The following is a 22,206-nucleotide window of genomic DNA, read 5'->3' as shown; positions in this document are numbered from 1 at the left end:
ACACTATCACATTTTTCATCACGTGTTAATTTTAGTGATTGACAGACACACACGCGCGCACACACACACGCTCACACACACATGCACTTGCACACACGCACACACACATACACGCACGCACACACACACACACACACCCGCACGCACACACACACACACACACACACACACACACACACACACACACACACACACACACACACACACACACACACACACAAGGGGCCTCGTAGCCTGGTGGATAGCGCGCAGGATTCGTAATTCTGTGGCGCGGGTTCGATTCCCGCACGAGGCAGAAACAAATGGGCAAAGTTTCTTTCACCCTGAATGCCCCTGTTACCTAGCACTAAATAGGTACCTGGGAGTTAGTCAGCTATCACGGGCTGCTTCCTGGGGTGTGTGTGTGGTGTGGAGAGAAGAAAAAAAAAAAAAAAAAAAAAAAAAAAAATAGTTAGTAAACAGTTGATTGACAGTTGAGAGGCGGGCCGAAAGAGCAAAGCTCAACCCCCGTAAAAACACAACTAGTAAACACACACACACACACACACACACACACACACACACACACACACACACACACAAACACACACACACACACACACACACACACACACACACACACACACACACACACACACACACACACACACACACACACACACATACACACACACACACACACACACACACACACACACACACACACACACACACACACACACACACACACACACACACACACACACTCTTATTACACATATATTCTATGTCTCACGCCCTCGAATTTCTTCTAAACCACCTTTCATTGCTCCTCAAGACATTGAAAGAACTCCACTATCACTTTGGGGTCCGCCAACTAATTTTAACTACGTTAAATTTCTTTAAAACAATAAGTTCCTTGAAACTCTACAAGGCAGTGACAGTTGCTGAAGTGACGTCTAAACTATCTCTAACATTACCCTCAAAACCTCTGAAATAACAAGTTAAATTCTCAACGCAATACACAACAAATTACAGCTCATGTCGAGGGTGACTGACGTATGGATGGGTTTGCTCAGGTTGGAGTTGACGGCGTGGCAGGTGAGGACGCGGTGCAGGTGCTGGCGGGAGAGGGCGGGCAGCGTCAGGATATTCTGGATGACGTCGCTGGAGTTCTTCTCGTTCTTGTCGTCCAGCAGAAGGCTGTCGTGCCACCAGGTGACCCGCGGGGCCGGCCGACCTGGGGGATGATGCACAACAGGAAATTAGCAAGCTCATCTCTCAGATTTTTGGCTTCTCTTCTGTTCTCTGCAAAGATAAGCATTGCTACCGTGTTGGAATTCAATGCAAATTTATTTAATGGAAGTATATGCTTCGAGCAACGCATCCTTTATCCCAAGATAAAAGAAGAAAAGCACATTATTTTTGTTCATATTATTGTGTCAGTAATTTACTCTTTAATCTGACGTTCTGTTACCAGGATAAATCTTTCTTATTGTGATATAAGTAACAGAGTTTATTTGCTCTATTAGAAATTTGTATTATTATGTACTCAGAATTTATGTATGGTTAGAAATGGGTAAGGTTAGGTTAGGTGTTTTGGTTAAGTTTATGTAATGTTTAGAATACTCGGAGGCCGTGAATAAAGTGCATTTTAAGTCATTCTTTCGAGATACTCAGTCTGAGAAATGTACAACAAAAAAGTTGTATCGCTAATAAATCAATATTCAAGGTGCCCTCCAGACAGAGGCTACTTACCCTTTAATACAGCAACCCTCCCTCCCCCTCCCAAGTTTTTAATAAATTAAACCCACTTTACACATGACTCAGAACTGTTACGCTCAAGCTTTATTAAACATGGAACATAAATCATTTCCTAACATAGAATCACATCTTCCAGAATCCTTCACCCTCATACTGTAATTACATACGCTTGCACATGGAGCCAAAATAAACACGCTAACTCCCCCTCAGTCAAATAATACATAAACATTTAATTCCGATTTTGATTATAGAGTGCGGACAAAGTTTACGAATATGCCTTTAAAGGCGGCCACAGCTGGGACGATCAATATCTGAAGACTGGAAGATTTGTAGGGTTTAGTGAGGAACCTATCAACCTCAAGAGGTTAACCAGGCCACCGCAGTACATAGTCCAAGGCTGAAGTAAACCTTCACTATATACATCGAGAAGCGGGGTATATATGCTTGAGTGGGTGGAGATATATATATATATATATATATATATATATATATATATATATATATATATATATATATATATATATATATATATATATATATATATATATATATATATATATATATATATATATATATATTAGTATATTTTGGTAGCAGTCTTTCCTGTAGACATATTTTATTAAATATGACCGAAAAAGTAAGATTAATAATTCTAACACGAATTTTCTCAATCTTTCGTACATTATGCTTCACTGTTGGAGGTAAATCAAAAATCACTTCTCCAAAATTCATTTTTATTTCTAGTCTGACGCGACACGGGCGCGTTTCGTAAAACTTATTACATTTTCAAAGACTTATTACATCTTTGAAAATGTAATAAGTTTTACGAAACGCGCCCGTGTCGCGTCAGACTAGAAATAAAAATGAATTTTGGAGAAGTGATTTTTGATTTACCTCCAACAGTGAAGCATAATGTACGAAAGATTGAGAAAATTCGTGTTAGAATTATTAATCTTACTTTTTCGGTCATATTTAATAAAATATATATATATATATATATATATATATATATATATATATATATATATATATAAAAGTTTGTGAGGGTACCACCTCTGGTGCCAATGTGGGGACCCATAGCCTCGGAGAAGAAAATAAAAAGTATTCAGAGGAGACCTTGTGGTTTCTCACTGAACACTAATATTATCTTCTCCTACCACCCCCATTCTTTTGTATGTACACATATATATTTACTTTATTTGAACTTTGTTACAAAAAAGGAGTTACATATAGGTTACATATATATATATATATATATATATATATATATATATATATATATATATATATATATATATATATATATATATATATATATATATATATATATATATATATATTTTATTAAATATGACCGAAAAAGTAAGATTAATAATTCTAACACGAATTTTCTCAATCTTTCGTACATTATGCTTCACTGTTGGAGGTAAATCAAAAATCACTTCTCCAAAATTCATTTTTATTTCTAGTCTGACGCGACACGGGCGCGTTTCGTAAAACTTATTACATTTTCAAAGACTTCACAAATACACAACTGATTAGAACTTGCGTTTCCCTGATTTTATATCTACATTTGAGTGAGGTGGGAAGGGTGATGTGGCATTACATTTGAGTAAGGTGGGAAGGATGATGTGGCATTAGAGGATATTAATAGGGTATTAAAAGTATCAACACAAGACAGAACACGAAACAATGGATATTGAATAGAAGTGTTTGTAGAAAGCCTATTGGTCCATATTTCTTGATGCTTCTATATTGGAGCGGAGTCTTGAGGTGGGTAGAATATAGTTGTGCAATAATTGGCTGTTGATTGCTGGTGTTGACTTCTTGATGTGTAGTGCCTCGCAAACGTCGAGCCGCCTGCTATCGCTGTATCTATCGATGATTTCTGTGTTGTTTACTAGGATTTCTCTGGCGATGGTTTGGTTATGGGAAGAGATTATATGTTCCTTAATGGAGCCCTGTTGTTTATGCATCGTTAAACGCCTAGAAAGAGATGTTGTTGTCTTGCCTATATACTGGGTTTTGCCCACTTGGGGACTGTAAGCTCCAAAAAACCCAGTATATAGGCAAGACAACAACATCTCTATATATATATATATATATATATATATATATATATATATATATATATATATATATATATATATATATATATATAGAATCACGTTTCAGGATGTTAGTAGATTTTTGTAATGTTTAGACAACAGAGGCTTGCAAGGTTGGTCTAGAGTATTAGTGAAACATTCTTCTCCTTCTACGAAGGAAAGCTGACAACAATTGGCAAGGAGCATGATACAGATGTGTTAAGTTACTCACTGTCTTCCTTAGCGCTCCCAACCTCTCACTCTCACTCTACCCTTATCTTTTTAAGTGCATCTCTCCTTTCACTCCTCTCTATGGAAAAAGCCTGATCCGCCACCTGACCAGTATTGGTTTGGTGGGTTGTATGCGCCCCCCAGCACGTTCAGGGTGTGGGAGCCGAACCCTGTGGAGTGTTACGAGTGCTGTGGCAGTGGCCACATAGCTAAGTACTGCTTCTGCCCCACACCCAAGTGTGCTCTCTGTTCCGGTCCTCATCCACTGAAGGACTGTCAGTATAAGAAGACCAGAGACCAAAGAAAGCAGGAACAGGAGCAACAGAACACTGCAACAGAAGCAGGGCAACATCCTGAATCTGTGGCTCCGTCTAAACCGCCGCTGAAGTGTTTCAGATGTGGTACGGAAGGAGTCACCATCTGGCACTCAGACTGTACCAAACGGCCAGCCTCCCTTGGCACAAGGAGGCAAGTGCCCGAGACACAGCAAGTGTCTACTGATGCCGGCTCTAGTACTGTTGACCCATCCCATAGTGGTGACAGTACCAGCAACGCCCCTGACAACACACAACAGCCTGATACAACAGTTAAAGAACAGTTGGCAACCTTGCAAGCACAGGTAGCTGAACTGACTGAAATTATACAGGCGCTACGTCAGGCTCCTTCACAAGAGATACAGCAGCCTCTATGCAGCTGTGTCACAGCCGTGGCCCGCGCTGGTAAAGGTTCCTGTGGTGGTGGTGGCGGCGGCGGCAGCAGCAGCGGCGGCGGCGGCGGCGGCGGCGGCGGCGGCGGCGGCGGCGGCAGCAGCAGCAGCAGCAGCAGCAGCAGCGGCGGCGGCGGCGGCGGCGGCAGCAGCAGCAGCAGCGGCAGCGGCGACAGGAGCGGCGACAACGGAGGCGGTGGCAGCGACGTCGTCAGTCAACTCAGGGATGACAACAGTGTTAGTGACACAGAAACATTAACTGAACAAGGAAGTCGACCTGCATCAGAATATTTTAAAATGATTCATGACCTTAATGAACGCGCTCAAGCCAAGTACGAGAATGAAAAGGATAATATTCTGCGTGACAGTAATTATGCCATACGACTTACAGAGAGCATTCACTCGCGGACCATCCCGAGTTCCTCAGTGATCAAGAATCTAATGATGTCACCAGATGTTCCTGACGACACCAAACGCCAGGTTGGTGTGGCTCTTTACGTAGTACAGTCACTTATTGACACATTGTGTAAGTGGGACAAGGACAACAATGGGACCACCAGTCCCAGGGAGGAACACCACCAAGACGATGGCTGCTGTTGACACGAGGACCATTAGGTTTCTCAGTTGGAACATTCGTAGCATCAACAAAAGACTGAATGACCTAATTGCATATGTTACCTGTAACAACATAGATATAATTGCTTTACAGGAGCCCTACACGTCCAATATGATAAACAAAACCCCACCAAAGATCAGAGGGTATGCATCCTATAATAACAGTAACGCCACAGGCCTATTAACTTACGTCAGAAGTGATTTACCGCACATTCTTGTGAGCACGTCACACAATGTACACACACAGTACCATCACTTTCATGTACAAACTACAGCAGGCCACTTTTCATTCCTCAACGTATATGCCAGAAGCCAGAAACTCAATGTAACATTGTTCCCAGATCTAGACAATCATGGGACAATATACATGGGAGATTTTAATGCTAGACATATTACGCTGGGAGACAGTACTAACAACGATAATGGATGCAAATTTATCAAATATGTTTATGACAACAGATTAACCGTGTATACTACGGATACCCAAACTCATTTATTGGGAGGCAGACTTGATTATGTAATGGGTAGAAACCTTGTGCAAGATAGGATGGAATGTTCGTTGGTAAATCACTTAGTTAGTGATCACTATGCAGTTTCTGCTTCCTATGAGGTACAGTGTGATGTACCTAATAGACATCAGAGACGGAAAATGAATATTCCATATGGCTTGCATGACCACTTTATTAATTGTATATTAAAATGGTATCAAGATTACACAATAACGAATGTACAAGCCTTCTCCAGAGATCTCGTTGATACGATTACTACCTACTACGACACATGGGTGTGTTGGGGATCAGGTCGTAAGCCTAGCAGAAGTGGGCAACACCTGCCACCACCCAAGTGGGTCCTTGACCCCGTATTTGTTAAAGAACATGAACGAGTAAAGCAACTTGGAGATACGTACAAACGAACCAAAGCACAAGGTGACCTGCATGCATTTCTAGTTGCAAATAGAGAGGTGAGAGACATGAGCAACGTTATACGTAATAAACATTGGGAAGAGTTCCTACAAAGTATAAATGAGCAAAACAACACTTGTTGAAGTTTGGGAAAAGATACGAAAAATCTCTAGAAGCAGCCCAACCAAACCACTGCACCACAGCCCACTAGAACAAGCAAACATCCTCCTTGATCAATGGGCACTAACATCGAGCTACGACTCACTCCCAATTAACATACAGCACAAACTTGATGACACACGCCCCAACAGACAACGAACCATCAATCTTGCCTGTACAGCTATCGACGTGTCGGACCTTAATGATGTAACTGAATGGGAATTAAATCATGCACTAAAGATGGGAAAATCAACTGCTCCTGGAGAGGATGGTATTACTTACAGTCTACTGAGATTAGTCTCACACGTACCAGGTAATCCACTATTAGTGTTGTACAGAATGAGTTTACGTGAAGGAGTATTACCTGATGCTTGGACAAAGAGTGTCATTGTTCCTATCCCCAAACCACACTCAGATAATTATAGACCCATATCTTTAACATCGTGTGTTTGTAAAGTGCTTGAACGTATTGTTCTTAACCGACTCATGTATCGTATACAGGGGCACCTGTCACCCCAACTGTTTGGATTTATGCCTGGGCTCAGTACACAACACTGTTTTGCTGAGTACTTCGCACATATTGAAGCTTCCCCCCAAACAGTCTTCATCGACCTAGCACCAGCTTTTGATACAGCAAACAGAGGAATCATACTGGAACAGCTTGCCGAGCTGGGAATACAAGGAAAATTACTGAAATGGATAAAGGGCTATTTGTCTAATCGAACAGCATATGTTTTGTTTAATGGTGTTAAAAGCACAGAGAGCAAACACTTTGAACTGGGAACTCCACAAGGAGGGGTCCTCAGTCCCTTATTGTTCAACGTTCTGATGCATAAACTTATTAAAGATCTTCCAACTAATAATGAAGACACTGTCATTTGTTATGCTGATGATATATGTTTACAGGCTGCCACCGAGCCTAGAATGCAAGTTCTGCTCGACGCTTTTGCTACTAGAGCTGAGGAATGTGGCCTCCTTATCTCTGTACAGAAAACTCGTGCCCTCATTCCATGTGGTATTCCACCACCCAATTATCATATAGATGGGCGAGCACTTGAGAACTGCGAGTCTTACAGATACCTTGGTGTCCCCATTAACGACCCTGGGTACCTTTCTTCTCTCAAGAGGAGACTTTGGGAGAGATTAAAGCCCTTGCGGGTCCTTGTTGGTGTCAATCATGGGCTTAACGTGAGACTTGCTAGAATGTTTTATGTATCATTTATACGCTCTGTGATTGACTACAATGCTCTACATCTCACACTGTATACTGACAAAGAGCTGAAATCTCTTGAAACCTTGCAAAATGAAGCTATGCGTCTCATCCTTGGGGCTCCAAAGTCCACGAGAATAGTTAACATGAGAGCAGAGTTAAAATTACCTACCATAAGTGAGAGAATCTTGTCTATTAGCACAGTTTTCGGCGTGAAGGCATTGAGTAGATCTAGACAACACATGAAGTTTCAAGCTAAACTTTCTAATATGCTACACTCACCTGAGGTCTATAGAAGAAGAACGAAATCTGATTATGTATATTGGTTCTACAAGGTAGCCAACTCCATCAAAATATTAAATATGTACCCAACTCGACTAATGATTAATCAGCCAATTACTCCATGGGATAACTGGGATCTATCAGTTGATTTTGTAAATGCGCCCAAGAAAGATAGTGTGCACACTACATTGTTAAAACAGTTAACACTGAAAAGCATCACTGAAAGTACTCAGAGTATGGGTAACGATGTTTATCAGTGCTATACCGACGGCTCTGTAGAAGAAGGTGGACGATGTACCGGATGTGCATGTAACATATTTGAACAATCTTCTCTCGTACATACAGCAATGAAGCGCGTCAATGACTGGGCAAGTACAACTCAAACCGAACTTGCAGGCATATACCTTGCCACTGAATTTTTAAAAGACAAAGGCAGTGGACTTATATACTGTGACTCGCAGAGTGCACTCCTGGCATTGAACGCACATAGTAGTGACACCCAGAAAATAGTCAGTGATATTCGAATGAATGTTTTAGCTGCCAAAGAAAACAGATTTGAGATTAAATTCCTATGGATACCATCACATGTTGGCATCTCAAGGCATGACACTGTTGATATGCTTGCTAAGTCAGCTTGCAGAAAACCAGTGGTAGAAATTGATATGGGTGTTTCATTAGCAGTGACAAAGAGAATACTTAAACAAATATCTAATGAAAATCTCACCGACCTAACAAATTCTCAAAGACCTGAAAGTTGTAGCATTAAATATTATGATAGATATCGTGAGGAGACATTCACATATGGGACTAATAGAACAAGAACCCGGCAATGTGATGTTATAGTGGCCAGAATACGCCTGGGATATAGACGTATCTGGCAGCTTTCTCAAAACCCAAATGTCGAGTACACAATGTGTCAACTTTGTGAAAGAGAAAACATGCACTCTCTTGAACATTATATTGTAGAATGTCCCATACTGACTGACTTTCGCCCTCCTGGGCTAAGGTATGCTGAACTCTGTAGTTACTATATGAGTACTGGAACACTTGATGATATATTGGACTTGTATCCAAAATTGACCATGTAATGTATCAATCATACAATGTATGTATGTGATGTAACTATATAACCTGAGCTTGTAAAAGCACCTTCATCACCTTCAGTGATTAAGTGCTTAATTGCACACTAGTTTCTTTATCAGCTACCTCACCCTGTCAGGGTAAATGAGACAAATGTATGTGAATGCATGTATGTGTGTATATATGTATGTGTATGTGTGTGTGTGTATGTATATGTATGGGTATAAAGCATATATGGAAGCTGATCAGAATTACATTTCACCTTTGTGAATGTACATTAATGACACTATGTAAAAGACACATCTAATACTTTATGTAGGGCGTACGTAAATCTGTGTATCTTTGTATTTACGTATGTAGGTTAGCTTAGCATTTTAAAAGCACCGAATCACCTTCTGTGGTTGAGTGTTCAATAAACCCTTGAACTGTATGTTTAACACTTCTCTAACCCTGTCAATGGAGGACAGAAGAAAATGTATATATGCTGGTTAGCATTGTAAATGTGTGGCCACGTCTGTGGTAGAAAAAAAAAAAAAAAAAAAAAAAAAAAAAAAAAAAAAAAAAAAAAAAAAAAAAAAAAAAAAACTCCTCTCTACTTCCTGCCACCCTTCAACCCCTCTCACCCTAGTCCCAGACACACTCTCCCTCTCGTGTTATCTGTTTGTATTGTTGTCTCTTTGCTTAATCACACATAGAAACACACGAACAAGTTTTACTGGTAAAGTTTTGCACACAGGAGAGGTTTCCACCCAGAGCAGGGCAGGACACACGGGAGAGGTTCCCACCCCTAGCAGGGCAGGACACACGGGAGAGGTTCCCACCCCGAGCAGGGCAGGACACACAGGAGAGGTTCCCACCCCGAGCAGGGCAGGACACACGGGAGAGGTTCCCACCCCGAGCAGGGCAGGACACACAGGAGAGGTTCCCCACCCCGAGCAGGGCAGGACACACAGGAGAGGTTCCCACCTCGAGCAGGGCAGGACACACAGGAGAGGTTCCCACCCCGAGCAGGGCAGGACACACAAGAGAGGTTCCCACCTCGAGCAGGGCAGGACACACGGGAGAGGTTCCCACCCCGAGCAGGGCGGGACACACAGGAGAGGTTCCCACCCCGAGCAGGGCAGGACACACGAGAGAGGTTCCCACCCCGAGCAGGGCAGGACATACGGGAGAGGTTCCCACCCCGAGCAGGGCAGGACACACGGGAGAGGTTCCCACCCCGAGCAGGGCAGGACACACGGGAGAGGTTCCCACCCCGAGCAGGGCAGGACACACGGGAGAGGTTCCCACCCCGAGCAGGGCAGGACACACGGGAGAGGTTTCCCCCCTGAGCAGGGCAAAAGATGAGATGCGAAATGGGGTCCGCTCACCAACTCGCTTCCTCCTAAATATTGACCTATTCATGGTGCAAAGGGTAGTGTGGTTGGGGGTGTAAGGGTGGTGTGGGGGGGGAGGAGTGATGAAGTGGTGGAGTGGGAGAAGGAGTAGTTGGAGGAGTGATGGAGTGGTGGAAGGAAATATGAAATTATGGGGGAAAGCGCCAAGCAATTACGACTATATAGCACTTGGAAGGGATAAGGATAAGGATTTGGGATGGGACGGGGGGAAGGAATGGTGCCCAACCACTTGGACGGTCGAGGATTGAACGCCGACATGCATGATACGAAACCGTCGCTCTACCGTCCATCCCAAGTTGTTGAGTGAAGGAAAGATTGCCATTATTTGTTCTTTGGTGAATTGTCTTCTTTACACACAACCATCATCACTCGTGCGCGCGCGCGTAATGGCGCCCGCCTAATCCCTGTTAAAATCACACACAGACTCGCAATAGGGTGAAGGGAAGACAGACTCTTCAATCAAAAAAGAAAAAAGACTTGGGAGTGGACTAAACCCCAAATCTGATGCCAAAAGACCTACAGTATTCGTCAGAAGTCTTGATAATGGGGGCTTGCCGGACCCTATATGCCGCGTTGGAGGAACCGATTCTTTAATATGTATCCCCAGCATTGAACCCTTACCTGAAAAAGTTCAAGGATAAACTCAAAAAGGTCCAGAGCTATTCAACAAGACTCGCTCCTGAGCTAAAGGGCTTAAGCTATGAGGAAAGACTGAGAAAACTGGTCCTAACCACACTAAGGAAAAGGAGAAATAAAGAGGTAACAACATATAAGATTCTGAGGTAAATTATTAAGGTAACCAGAGCAACATTGTTCAGAGCCAGGAACAAGAGGAGAAGTCATAGATGGAAAATCGAGACTCAAATGAGTCACAGAGACGTCAGAAAAAACTTTTTCAGCATCAGAGCTGTCAATGTGTGAAACAGGTTAGACGTTGATGTTGGTGAAGCTAATTCGATTCAAAGTTTTCAATGTAAATATGATAAAAACGTGAGAAAGGAGTCATTGCATTAATGTAAGAACGTTCGGAAGGCGGGGCTAAGAGCCTAACTCGACCTTGGAAGCACATCTTGGTGAGTACATCTAGGTGGGCACACACGCACAGAGGCACACACACATACAGAGGAAACCTAGGGATAGATCTGCCGTGACAGGGATCCTGGAAGGTGTCCGGATGGAGGTGCGCGGAACAGAGTAGGTTTCAGGTATGGTTGATACAACAAGGACGGAGACTGTGATCAAGACAGTATTCTTGAGCGTGGCTACACAAAAAGAAATTCTAGCAAGAAACACGCTGTTAAACGTTATAGAACACAAAAATGTCTTCTATCAGAGGGACATGACGTGGGACGAGTGAATCATGGCAGCAGACATAAGGAAGAAGCACAGGGAGAGAGAAGGAAATTGGGGAACCACAGTCCTAACCTGACAACCCCATAGGGAAGGTGGTTGCCCTTCACCAGCATTTCAGCAACCACATAGAAAAGTGCAAAGTGCAACACTTATACCTTCCACCTCAAAAAACTTCTTTAACCATATCTAATATTCACCCTGCACCCCATCCCTCCCACCTTCCTACCCCATCATCCTAATCCCTCCCTACCTCCCTCATACGGTGACCAGCCTGCCACCCTTAGATCCTCTGTCGACTATCTCGCACGACAACAACCCCATCAGATCAGCTCGGCCCACGGAACAACTTCCTACCCAGTGTAAAGGGCCATCAAGAGAAGAGTAAGTGAGAGTGGACAGAAAAGTCACAGAAGACCCAGATAGCAGTATGATAAGGGCAACATGGCAACCTTTAACATAATAGAGAGAGCAGCTTCTGTCGCCTGTAGGAATGGCTCCGGACTGATGATACTGGGAGGCTTCAACCATGGAAAGATAGACTGTGAGAACAGAGAAACAGATGGAGGTACATATACATGTAGCGCTAAACTATTGGGCATGGCAACGAGAATCAAGGAATCCACAAGACAGTCACCCTAAATTAGTAAGACATGGGAAGTTAAGTAAGGAACCCCTATGGGAATGAGTGACTACAGTTTACCGACATTTGAGTATCTGTTGAAAGAAGTAATAAACTTCCCAAGAAACGGACAAGAAAACAGATGGATTGTATTCAGAATGAGAAATATCAGGGAAACAGAAAAATCATGTTATGTACAGATAAAAATCGATACAAGACATGACAGACAAGACATCGTCCAGTAGTGTTAGGAGGTTGTAGATAAGTTCATCTCACACCAAAAAGAACAAAAAAAAATCCAAAGAAGAATCCTTGGTTCAATCAGGCATGTAAGGATGATAGACAATTAAGTACAAACATATGAACAAACTACAACAATAACAAAACTGCAGGGAGATTTGAGAGGGCCATAAATGAGTACGTTAGCTCAAGAATAGAAGTGGAAAGACAGAATGAAAATTAAATTTTCTTCCATTTTTCTCAAATAGTCAGACTCAACCAAAACTATTCCACAGCCACAAAAGAGGGAAAACAAAAATGAAAGCATGAGTGATGAGACTAATTAAAAAAATGACAGATACACAGAGAATAACAAGATGAACAAAAAACTCAAAAGAAGATTCCAGGAGGTTTTCACAATAGGGCATTAAGAAATCCCTAAACAGTAAACCAGGCAGCTCTGAAAGATATTTAAATTACCAGAGATACAAAAACATGACAGACTTGAGGTTCTGAATTACAGACTGGTTTCTCTAACTTGTACACAATGCAAAGTGATGGAGAAGATCACGAGAAAAGTTAGTAGCACATTTGGAGAGAAGGAACTTTGTAATACTTAATCAATATGGACTCAGGGGTGGTAAATCATGTCTAGCAGGTTTAATAGAATTCTACGACTAGGTGACAAGGATTTAACAGGAAAAAAGAAGGTTGGGCAGACTGAATTATCTGGACTGTCCGATAGCCTTTGGCTGCGTACCCCATGAGAGGCTGGTGCATGAAGTTGGTAAACAGGCAGAAGTAACAGGTAAAGTGCTCTAGTGGATAAGACGTTACCAAAGCAACAGAGAAGAGTGAGTTACTGAGAGTGAAAGAGTCAGATTGGAAAAATGTCACCAGCGGAGTTCAATAAGGTTTTGTATTCGGACCTGTCCTGTTTGATATACACATAAACGATATTCCTGAGGATATTGACTAATTCCTCAGAATATTTGTTGATGATGGTGAAACTGTGAGAAGCACTAAGACAGAAGAAGAGTGCAAGACACTTCAAGATGACCTGAATAAGCTGAAGGAATAGTTCACGAATGGCAACTAGAGTTTAATTAAAGTAAGTGTAAAGTAAAGAAAAAGTGTCGGGAACAGGAAGATTAGCAAAGGGTACCAGTTTGGAGATGAAATCCTTCAAGAATCAGGTAGAACGTAAGATCACGCCAAACCTGTCCCCAGAAGCCTATAACAAAACAATAATATCAGTGGCATATGTGAGGTTTTATCTCATCAGCTAAATAATTAAATTGGAATCTTGTGTAAGGAATCCTTCAGAGCCTTGTATAACACATATGTCAGACCAATCGTTCAGTATGCAGCACCAGCGTGGATTCCATATCGAGCAAAACACGAGACAAAGTTATAGCAAAGATAAAGATATAGCAAAGATATAGGTAAAGTTATAAACAAAGTTATAGTCTTTTGATGACCCATGGAACATAGATATGAAAATAAAGAGACTTGTTCCTAGGTTGAGAGGAATGAGCTATGAGGAAAGGATACTGAAATTAAATGTCACATCACTGGATGACAGGAGTTAGGGGACAGATGATTACCACCTACAAAATTCTCAGATGAATCGACATGGTAGATGAAGACAAACTACTTACACTGGGTGGAACACGAATATGGGCGATACAGGAGGAGTCATAGTACTCAAATGAGCAACAGAGTCATTAGAAAGAGTTCACGTAGAAGTAAGAAGGTATCTGGGGGTTAGCTGTTTCGGGCTGCAAGCTGGGGATGTGTGCGTGTGAAAGAAACACATGTAGTAGCAAATATGAGAGAAAACTAGGTCGTGAGGCAGTATATGAGAAACGACGGTTAGTAGGGCGGTGTACAGGAGCTATCACCTCGATCATGCAGGAACAAATATTACACTCACACACACACACACACACACACACACACACACACACACACACACACACACACACACACACACAAACACACACACGCGCATGCACACGCACACGCACACACACACACACACACACACACACACACACACACACACACACACACACACACACACACACACAGCATGTGGAGGGATACAAGAAAGTATTCCTGCAGAGGGACAGGACGAAGGAGGAGAGAGCCAGGGCAGCAGAGGCAAGGAGGAAGCGCAGGGAGAGAGGAGCAAACCAGGAAATCACAGCCCCCCAACACAACAGTCCCAGAGACAAGAGGGCAACCCAAAACCAGCATCCCAACAACACCAGAGGGGAGGGCAACACCACCACCCCCCTCTGCATAGAAACCCTCCCTTCCCCTCACCCTACCTGCCCCCACCCAACCCTCCCTCCCCCTCACCCCATTCTTACCTGTCACCCCTTCCCCATTCCCATCATGTCCCCCCCCTCCCACCTTTCCTCCCCTGTCCCCCCTCCCCTTTCATCCCATACCCTCCCTATCCCTCCTCCCCCCTCACCCCGTATCCTCCATGTCCCCCCTATCTCCTTAACCCACACCCTACCTGTCCCCCCTTCCCTGAAACCCCCACCCCTCACCCCAAACTCTTCTGAGACCCTGCAAACCACCTCACAGATCTTCTCACCCACGGAAAAGCTTCCCACACCAGCAGAATGCTCGCCAAGAAAGGGACAAGAAAATGAACTGAAGAAAGTGAGCTTCAAGGCAAAGTACACTAACATAGATGGTATTACAAATAAAACAAGTGAACTCGGAGAATGGGCACTAAAGGAAAACCCAGATATAATAGCACTCACAGAAACAAAGCTAACAAACACCATAACAAACACAGTGTTTCCACAGGGCTACTATGTAGTGAGGAAAGAGAGAGAAGGGAGAGGAGGAGGAGGTGGTGTAGCTTTGCTACTAAGAGAAGGTTGGCGTTTCGAAGAGATGGTTATTCAGAACTGTGAAGGTTTCAGTGACTACATATCAGGCACCATCGCAACTGGAGGACAGAAAATTATAGTAGTAGTCATATATAATCCCCCACCGAATGACAGAAGACCCAGACAAGAATATGATAGAAACAACTTGGCCACCATCAATATAAGAGAGAGAGCAGCTTCTGTGGCTAGCAGGAACGGATCCAGGCTACTAATCATGGGAGACTTCAACCATGGAAAGATAGATTGGGGAAACAGAGACCCACATGGAGGCCCAGACACATGGAGAGCTAAGCTGCTGGATGTGGCAACAAGAAACTTTCTAAGTCAAGAAGTCAAGGGACCGGCAACAACGAAAGGAGGGGATGAACCAGCCTTGCTTGATCTGATATTTACCCTAAATGAGTCGGATATAAGGGAAGTTAAGTTGGAATGAGTGATCATAGTGTATTGAGCTTTGAGTACCTGGTTGAGCTAAGAATTATTACCCCCAAAAAAGAACTGGGAAACAAAGGGCTGGCGTACCGAAAGGGAAACTATGAGGAGATGAATAAATTCCTATGGGATATACATTGGGACACAGAACTCGGAACCAAGTCCGTACAAGAAATGATGGACTATGTCACCCAAAAATGTCAGGAGGCTGTAAGCAGGTTTGTCCCAGCCCAACAAGAAAAAACAGAGAAGCAAAGGAAGAATCCGTGGTTTAATAGGGAATGTATGAAAGCAAAGGAGCTGAACAAAAGGGCATGGAGGAACTTCCGTAATAACAGAACACCAGAAAGTAGAGAGAGATACCAGAGAACCAGGAACGAGTATGTTAGTGTGAGAAGAGCAGCTGAGAAAAGGTATGAAAATGATATAGCTAATAAAGCCAAGACCGAACCAAAGCTACTACACAGTCACATCAGGAGGAAGACAACAGTGAAGGAACAGGTGATGAAACTTAGGGTGGGCGAGGACAGGTACACAGAGAATGACAAAGAGGTGTGTGAAGAACTTAACAAAAGGTTCCAGGAGGTCTTTACAATAAAACAGGGAGAAGTCACAGCGCTAGGAGAGGTGGCAGCAAACCAGGTGACCTTGGAAAGGTTCGAAATTACAAGAGATGAGGTCAAGAAGCACCTATTGGAGCTGGATGTGAGAAAAGCTGTTGGGCCGGATGGAATCTCACCATGGGTATTGAAAGAGTGTGCAGGAGCACTTTGCTTGCCACTCTCCATAGTGTATAGTAGGTCACTGGAAATGGGAGACCTACCAAAAATATGGAAGACTGCTAATGTAGTGCCAATATTTAAAAGGGGTGACAGACAAGAGGCACTGAACTACAGGCCAGTGTCCTTAACTTGTATACCATGCAAGGTGATGGAGAAGATTGTGAGAAAAAACCTAGTAACACATCTGGAGAGAAGAGACTTCGTGACTTCCCATCAACATGGGTTCAGGGAAGGTAAATCTTGCCTTACAGGCTTGATAGAATTCTACGATCAGGTGACAAAGATTAAGAAAGAGAAGGATGGGCGGACTGCATTTTTTTGGACTGTCGGAAAGCCTTTGACACCGTACCCCAAAAACGGTTGATGCATAAGCTGGAGAAATAGGCAGGAGTAACCGGTAGGGCGCGCCAGTGGATAAGGGAGAACCTAAGCAATAGGAAGCAGCGAGTTATCGTGAGGGGCGAGACCTCAGAATGGCGTGAAGTCACCATTGGAGTCGCACAGGGCTCTGTGCTTGGACCTATCCCGTTTCTGATATACGTATATGATCTCCCAGAGGGTATAGACTCATTCCTCTCAATGTTTGCTGACGACGTCAAAATTATGAGAAGATTAAGACAGAGGAGGACAGCTTGAGGCTTCAAGAAGACCTGGACAAGCTGCAAGAATGGTCGAACAAATGGCTGTTAGAGTTTAACCCAAGCAAATGTAATGTAATGAAGATTGGGGTAGGAAGCAGGAGACCAGATACAAGGTATCACTTGGGAGATGAAATACTTCAAGAGTCAGAGAGAGAGAAAGACCTGGGGGTTGATATCACGCCAGACCTGTCCCCTGAAGCTCATATCAAGAGGATAACATCAGCAGCATATGCCAGGTTGGCTAACATAAGAACGGCCTTTAGAAACTTGTGTAAGGAATCTTTCAGAACATTATATACCACATATGTCAGACCAATCCTGGAGTATGCGGCTCCAGCATGGAGTCCATATCTAGTCAAGCATAAGACTAAACTGAAAAAGGTTCAAAGGTTTGCCACCAGACTAGTACCCGAGCTGAGAGGTATAAGCTACGAGGAGAGACCACGGGAATTGAACCTCACTTCGTTGGAAGACAGAAGAGTTAGGGGGAACATGATCACCACATTCAAGATTCTCAAGTGAATCGACAGGGTTGATAAAGACAGGCTATTTAACACAAGGGGCACACGCACTAAGGGACACAGGTGGAAACTGAGTGCCCAAATGAGCCACAGAGATATTAGAAAGAACTTTTTTAGTGTCAGAGTGGTTGACAAATGGAATGCATTAGGAAGTAATGTGGTGGAGGCTGACTCCAAACACAGTTTCAAGTGTGGATATGATAGAGCCCAATAGGCTCAGGAACCTGTACACCTGTTGATTGACGGTTGAGAGGCGGGACCAAAGAGCCAGAGCTCAACCCCCGCAAGCACAACTAGGTGAGTACACACACACACAAACACACACACACACACACACACACACACACACATGAGAAAGCCACACACATGGCCCTACTCATGAGAAAGGAATGGAGCTTTAAGGAGATGGCTATCCCGGGCTGTGAGGGTTTCAGAGACTACATTGCAGGCACCATGACAATGGGAGGACCAAGGATAGTAGTAGCAGTAATATATAATCCTCCACCAAATGACAAAAGACCCAGTCAAGAGTACGAAAGCAACAACATGGCAGTTAACACTATAATTGAGAGGGCAGCCTCTTCTGCCTGTAGAAATAGATCCCACCTGCTCATCATGGGGGACTTCAATCACGGCAGGATTGATTGGGAGAACAAGGAACCGCATGGAGGCGAGGATACGTGGAGAGCCAAACTACTGGAGGTGGCGACTAGAAACTTCTTAACCCAGCATGTCAGTGAACCCACAAGGATGAGAGGAAACGACGAACCAGCGAGACTCGACCTGGTTTTCACCCTGAACGACTCTGACATAAGAGAAATCAGTTTTGAGGACCCAGTAGGAATGAGCGACCACAGTGTATTGGTGTTTGAGTACCTGATTGAAGAAGGGTTATTGAACTCGAGAAGGGATACCGAAACCAAAAGTTTAGCATACCGAAAGGGAAACTATGAGGAGATAAGAAAATGCCTAGCAGATATAGCATGGGAAACAGAGCTCAGGGAAAAGACGGCCCAAGATATGATGGAATACATCACGCAAAAATGCAAGGATACAGCAAACAAGTTTGTCCCAGTCCAAAAGGAAAACAGTGAAATGAAGATGAGAAACCCATGGTTTAATCAGAGATGTAGGCTAGCTAAGCAGCAAAGTAAAAGGGCATGGAGAAACTATAGGAATAACAGGACACTGGAGAGCAGAGAAAGATACCAGAATGCCAGGAATGAATATGTTAGGATGAGAAGAGAGGCAGAAAGACAATACGAAAATGACATCGCAAGCAAGGCAAAGACTCAGCCTAAATTGCTGCATAGCCACATCAGGAGAAAAACAACAGAAAAGGAACAGGTTATGAAATTAAGGGTAGGGGCAGAGGGATTCACTACAAACGACAAGGAAGTGTGTGAGGAACTGAATAAGAAATTCCAGGAGGTCTTCACCTTGGAGCAAGGAGAAATCCCAGAGATAAGAGAGGGAATAGCTTACCAGGAACCACTGGAAGAGTTTGAGATTACCAGCGGGGAAGTAAGGAAGTGTTTACTAGAATTGGATGTGACAAAGGCTATAGGTCCAGATGGAATCTCCCCTTGGATACTAAAGGAAGGAGCAGAAGAACTGTGCCTCCCGCTCTCCATGGTGTATAACAAATCACTGGAAACAGGGGAACTGCCAGAAATTTGGAAAGCAGCTAACGTAGTCCCGATATACAAGAAAGGGGATAGGCAGGAAGCACTGAATTACAGACCAGTGTCCCTAACCTGCATACCATGCAAGTTGATGGAGAAGATTGTGCGAAGAAAGATAGTGGAACATCTGGAGCGAAAGAACTTTGTAACACAACATCAACATGGATTCAGGGATGGCAGGTCCTGCCTCACAGGGTTACTTGAATTCTACGACCAGGCAACAAAAATAAGGCAAGAAAGAGAAGGGTGGGCAGACTGCATATTTTTGGATTGTCAGAAAGCCTTTGACACAGTGCCACACAAGAGGCTAGTGAAAAAACTGGAGATGCAGGCTGGAGTGAAAGGGAAGGTACTCCGTTGGATACAGGAATACCTAAGTAACAGGAGACAACGAGTCAGTGTGAGGGGTGAGGTCTCAGCTTGGCGAGACGTTACGAGTGGAGTACCGCAGGGGTCAGTCCTTGGACCTATACTGTTTCTGATATATGTAAATGATCTTCCAGAGGGTATAGAATCGTTTCTCTCAATGTTTGCCGATGATGCAAAAATTATGAGGAGGATTGAAGCTGAGGACGATAGTAGGAGGCTACAAGATGACCTAGATAGACTGAGTGAATGGTCCAACAAATGGCTGTTGAAGTTCAACCCGAGTAAATGCAAAGTAATGAAACTAGGTGGTGGAAATAGGAGGCCAAACACAGGATACAGGATAGGAGATGAAGTACTTAATGAAACGAACAGAGAGAAAGATCTAGGAGTTGATATCACACCAAACCTGTCTCCTGAAGCCCACATAAAAAGAATAACGTCTGCGGCATATGCGAGGCTGGCTAACATCAGAACAGCGTTCAGGAACCTGTGTAAGGAATCATTCAGAATCTTGTACACCACATATGTAAGACCAATCCTGGAGTATGCGGCCCCAGCATGGAGCCCGTACCTTGTCAAGCACAAGACGAAGCTGGAAAAAGTCCAAAGGTATGCCACTAGACTAGTCCCAGAACTAAGAGGCATGAGTTACGAGGAAAGGCTGCGGGAAATGCACCTTACGACACTGGAAGACAGAAGAGTAAGGGGAGACATGATCACAACCTACAAAATCCTCAGAGGAATCGACCGGGTAAACAAGGATAAACTATTCAACACTGGTGGGACGCGAACAAGGGGACACAGGTGGAAACTGAGTACTCACATGAGCCACAGAGACGTTAGAAGGAACTTTTTCAGTGTCAGAGTAGTTAACGGATGGAATGCATTAGGCAGTGATGTGGTGGAGGCTGACTCCATACACAGTTTTAAATGTAGATATGATAGAGCCCAGTAGGCTCAGGAATCTGTACACCAGTTGATTGACAGTTGAGAGGCGGGACCAAAGAGCCAAATCTCAACCCCCGCAAGCACAAATAGGTGAGTACAAATAGGTGAGTACACACACACACACACACACACACACACACACACACACACACACACACACACACACACACACACACACACACACACACACACACACACACAAACACACACACACACACACACAAACACACACACACACACACACATTGCCCCTTCCCTGCCCCTTCCACATTTGCACTTCCCTAACAACTCCCCTGCCCCTGCTACATCACACCTATCAACGACCCCAGTGGGTCAAGCTATGCCCTACCCAAACCTACCTTCCCATCCCCCCTCCCCTACTACCCCCTCCTACTTCCTTGCCCCTTCTACCCCATTGCCTACAATTCCATCTGCTCCACCCCAGCTTTCACTACACCCCTCTTCCACTCTCCCCCAAACCCTCACCCCTCCTATGTACCTCCAGCCCACATATAACCCCCTCACCTTGTGACCCCCTAACACCCTCCCCCATCTCCCTCTTCCCCTCTTCTACCCCAAAACCCCCACCTACCCCCGATTCCCCCCCTAACTAATATACCCTCTCTTCCACTCCCAGCAGCCATGCTCCATTCTCCTCTCAGCTCTCTGCCCTCAATATCCCTCTCCCCCCCAACCTCTCAACCTCTATCTGACTCTCAGTCTCACTCTATTTCTCAACCCCCCTATGCCATTCAGACCCTCCTTAACTTTCAGACCCATTATGCCTTTCCTGCCCCCATTAGATGCCTAGACCCCATTCGCCTACCAGGCACTCCCCGGCACCCCCCCTAGCACCCCCACAGACATTCCCACAGCCCCCACTCGCCCCCCAGACACCCCCAGTACCCCCCCCCCCCCCGGACACCCGGTGAAAGGGGGAACTTTGGCACTAGGGTTTCCAAGAAGAGTCTCAATATTTGGCACACCAATGTTGATTGGTGTTAAAGAAATTATAAGAAAGATATTGCAATCAAAGCGAAAAAGCCACCTAAATTACTACATAGCCATATAAGAAGGAAAATGTCGGTAAATGACCAATAAATGACCAAATGACAAGACTGAGGAAAACAGAAGGGGCTTATACAGAAAGCGACAAGGAAATCTGCGAGGCACTGAATGCAAGTTTCCATGGAGTGTTCACAACCGAGCCTGAGTGGTTCCCATTGTTAGAAGACATTACCCTAGATGAAAGACTATCGGATATAGAGGTGACAGCAGAGGAGGTAATGAAACAGTTGACAACACTGGTC

At 44.0% G+C, this 22,206-nt stretch overlaps 1 protein-coding gene across 1 annotated transcript in view; it reads right to left on the bottom strand.

The window, feature by feature from the left end:
* The window catches only part of LOC123769106 (neural cell adhesion molecule 2), a 255,815-nt gene that overhangs the window by 82,207 nt on the left and 151,402 nt on the right, over positions 1–22,206 (bottom strand). Inside the window, exon 5 of the mRNA XM_069309271.1 lies at positions 1,016–1,219. Coding sequence (XP_069165372.1) covers positions 1,016–1,219 — 204 coding nt within the window. The remainder of the gene's footprint in view (positions 1–1,015; positions 1,220–22,206) is intronic.

The sequence above is a fragment of the Procambarus clarkii genome, chromosome 64 (assembly GCF_040958095.1).
Source record: "Procambarus clarkii isolate CNS0578487 chromosome 64, FALCON_Pclarkii_2.0, whole genome shotgun sequence".
Lineage (NCBI taxonomy): Eukaryota > Metazoa > Arthropoda > Malacostraca > Decapoda > Cambaridae > Procambarus > Procambarus clarkii.
The sequence above is the reverse complement of the archived record's forward strand: the minus strand, read 5'-3'. Positions and strand labels throughout refer to the sequence as shown.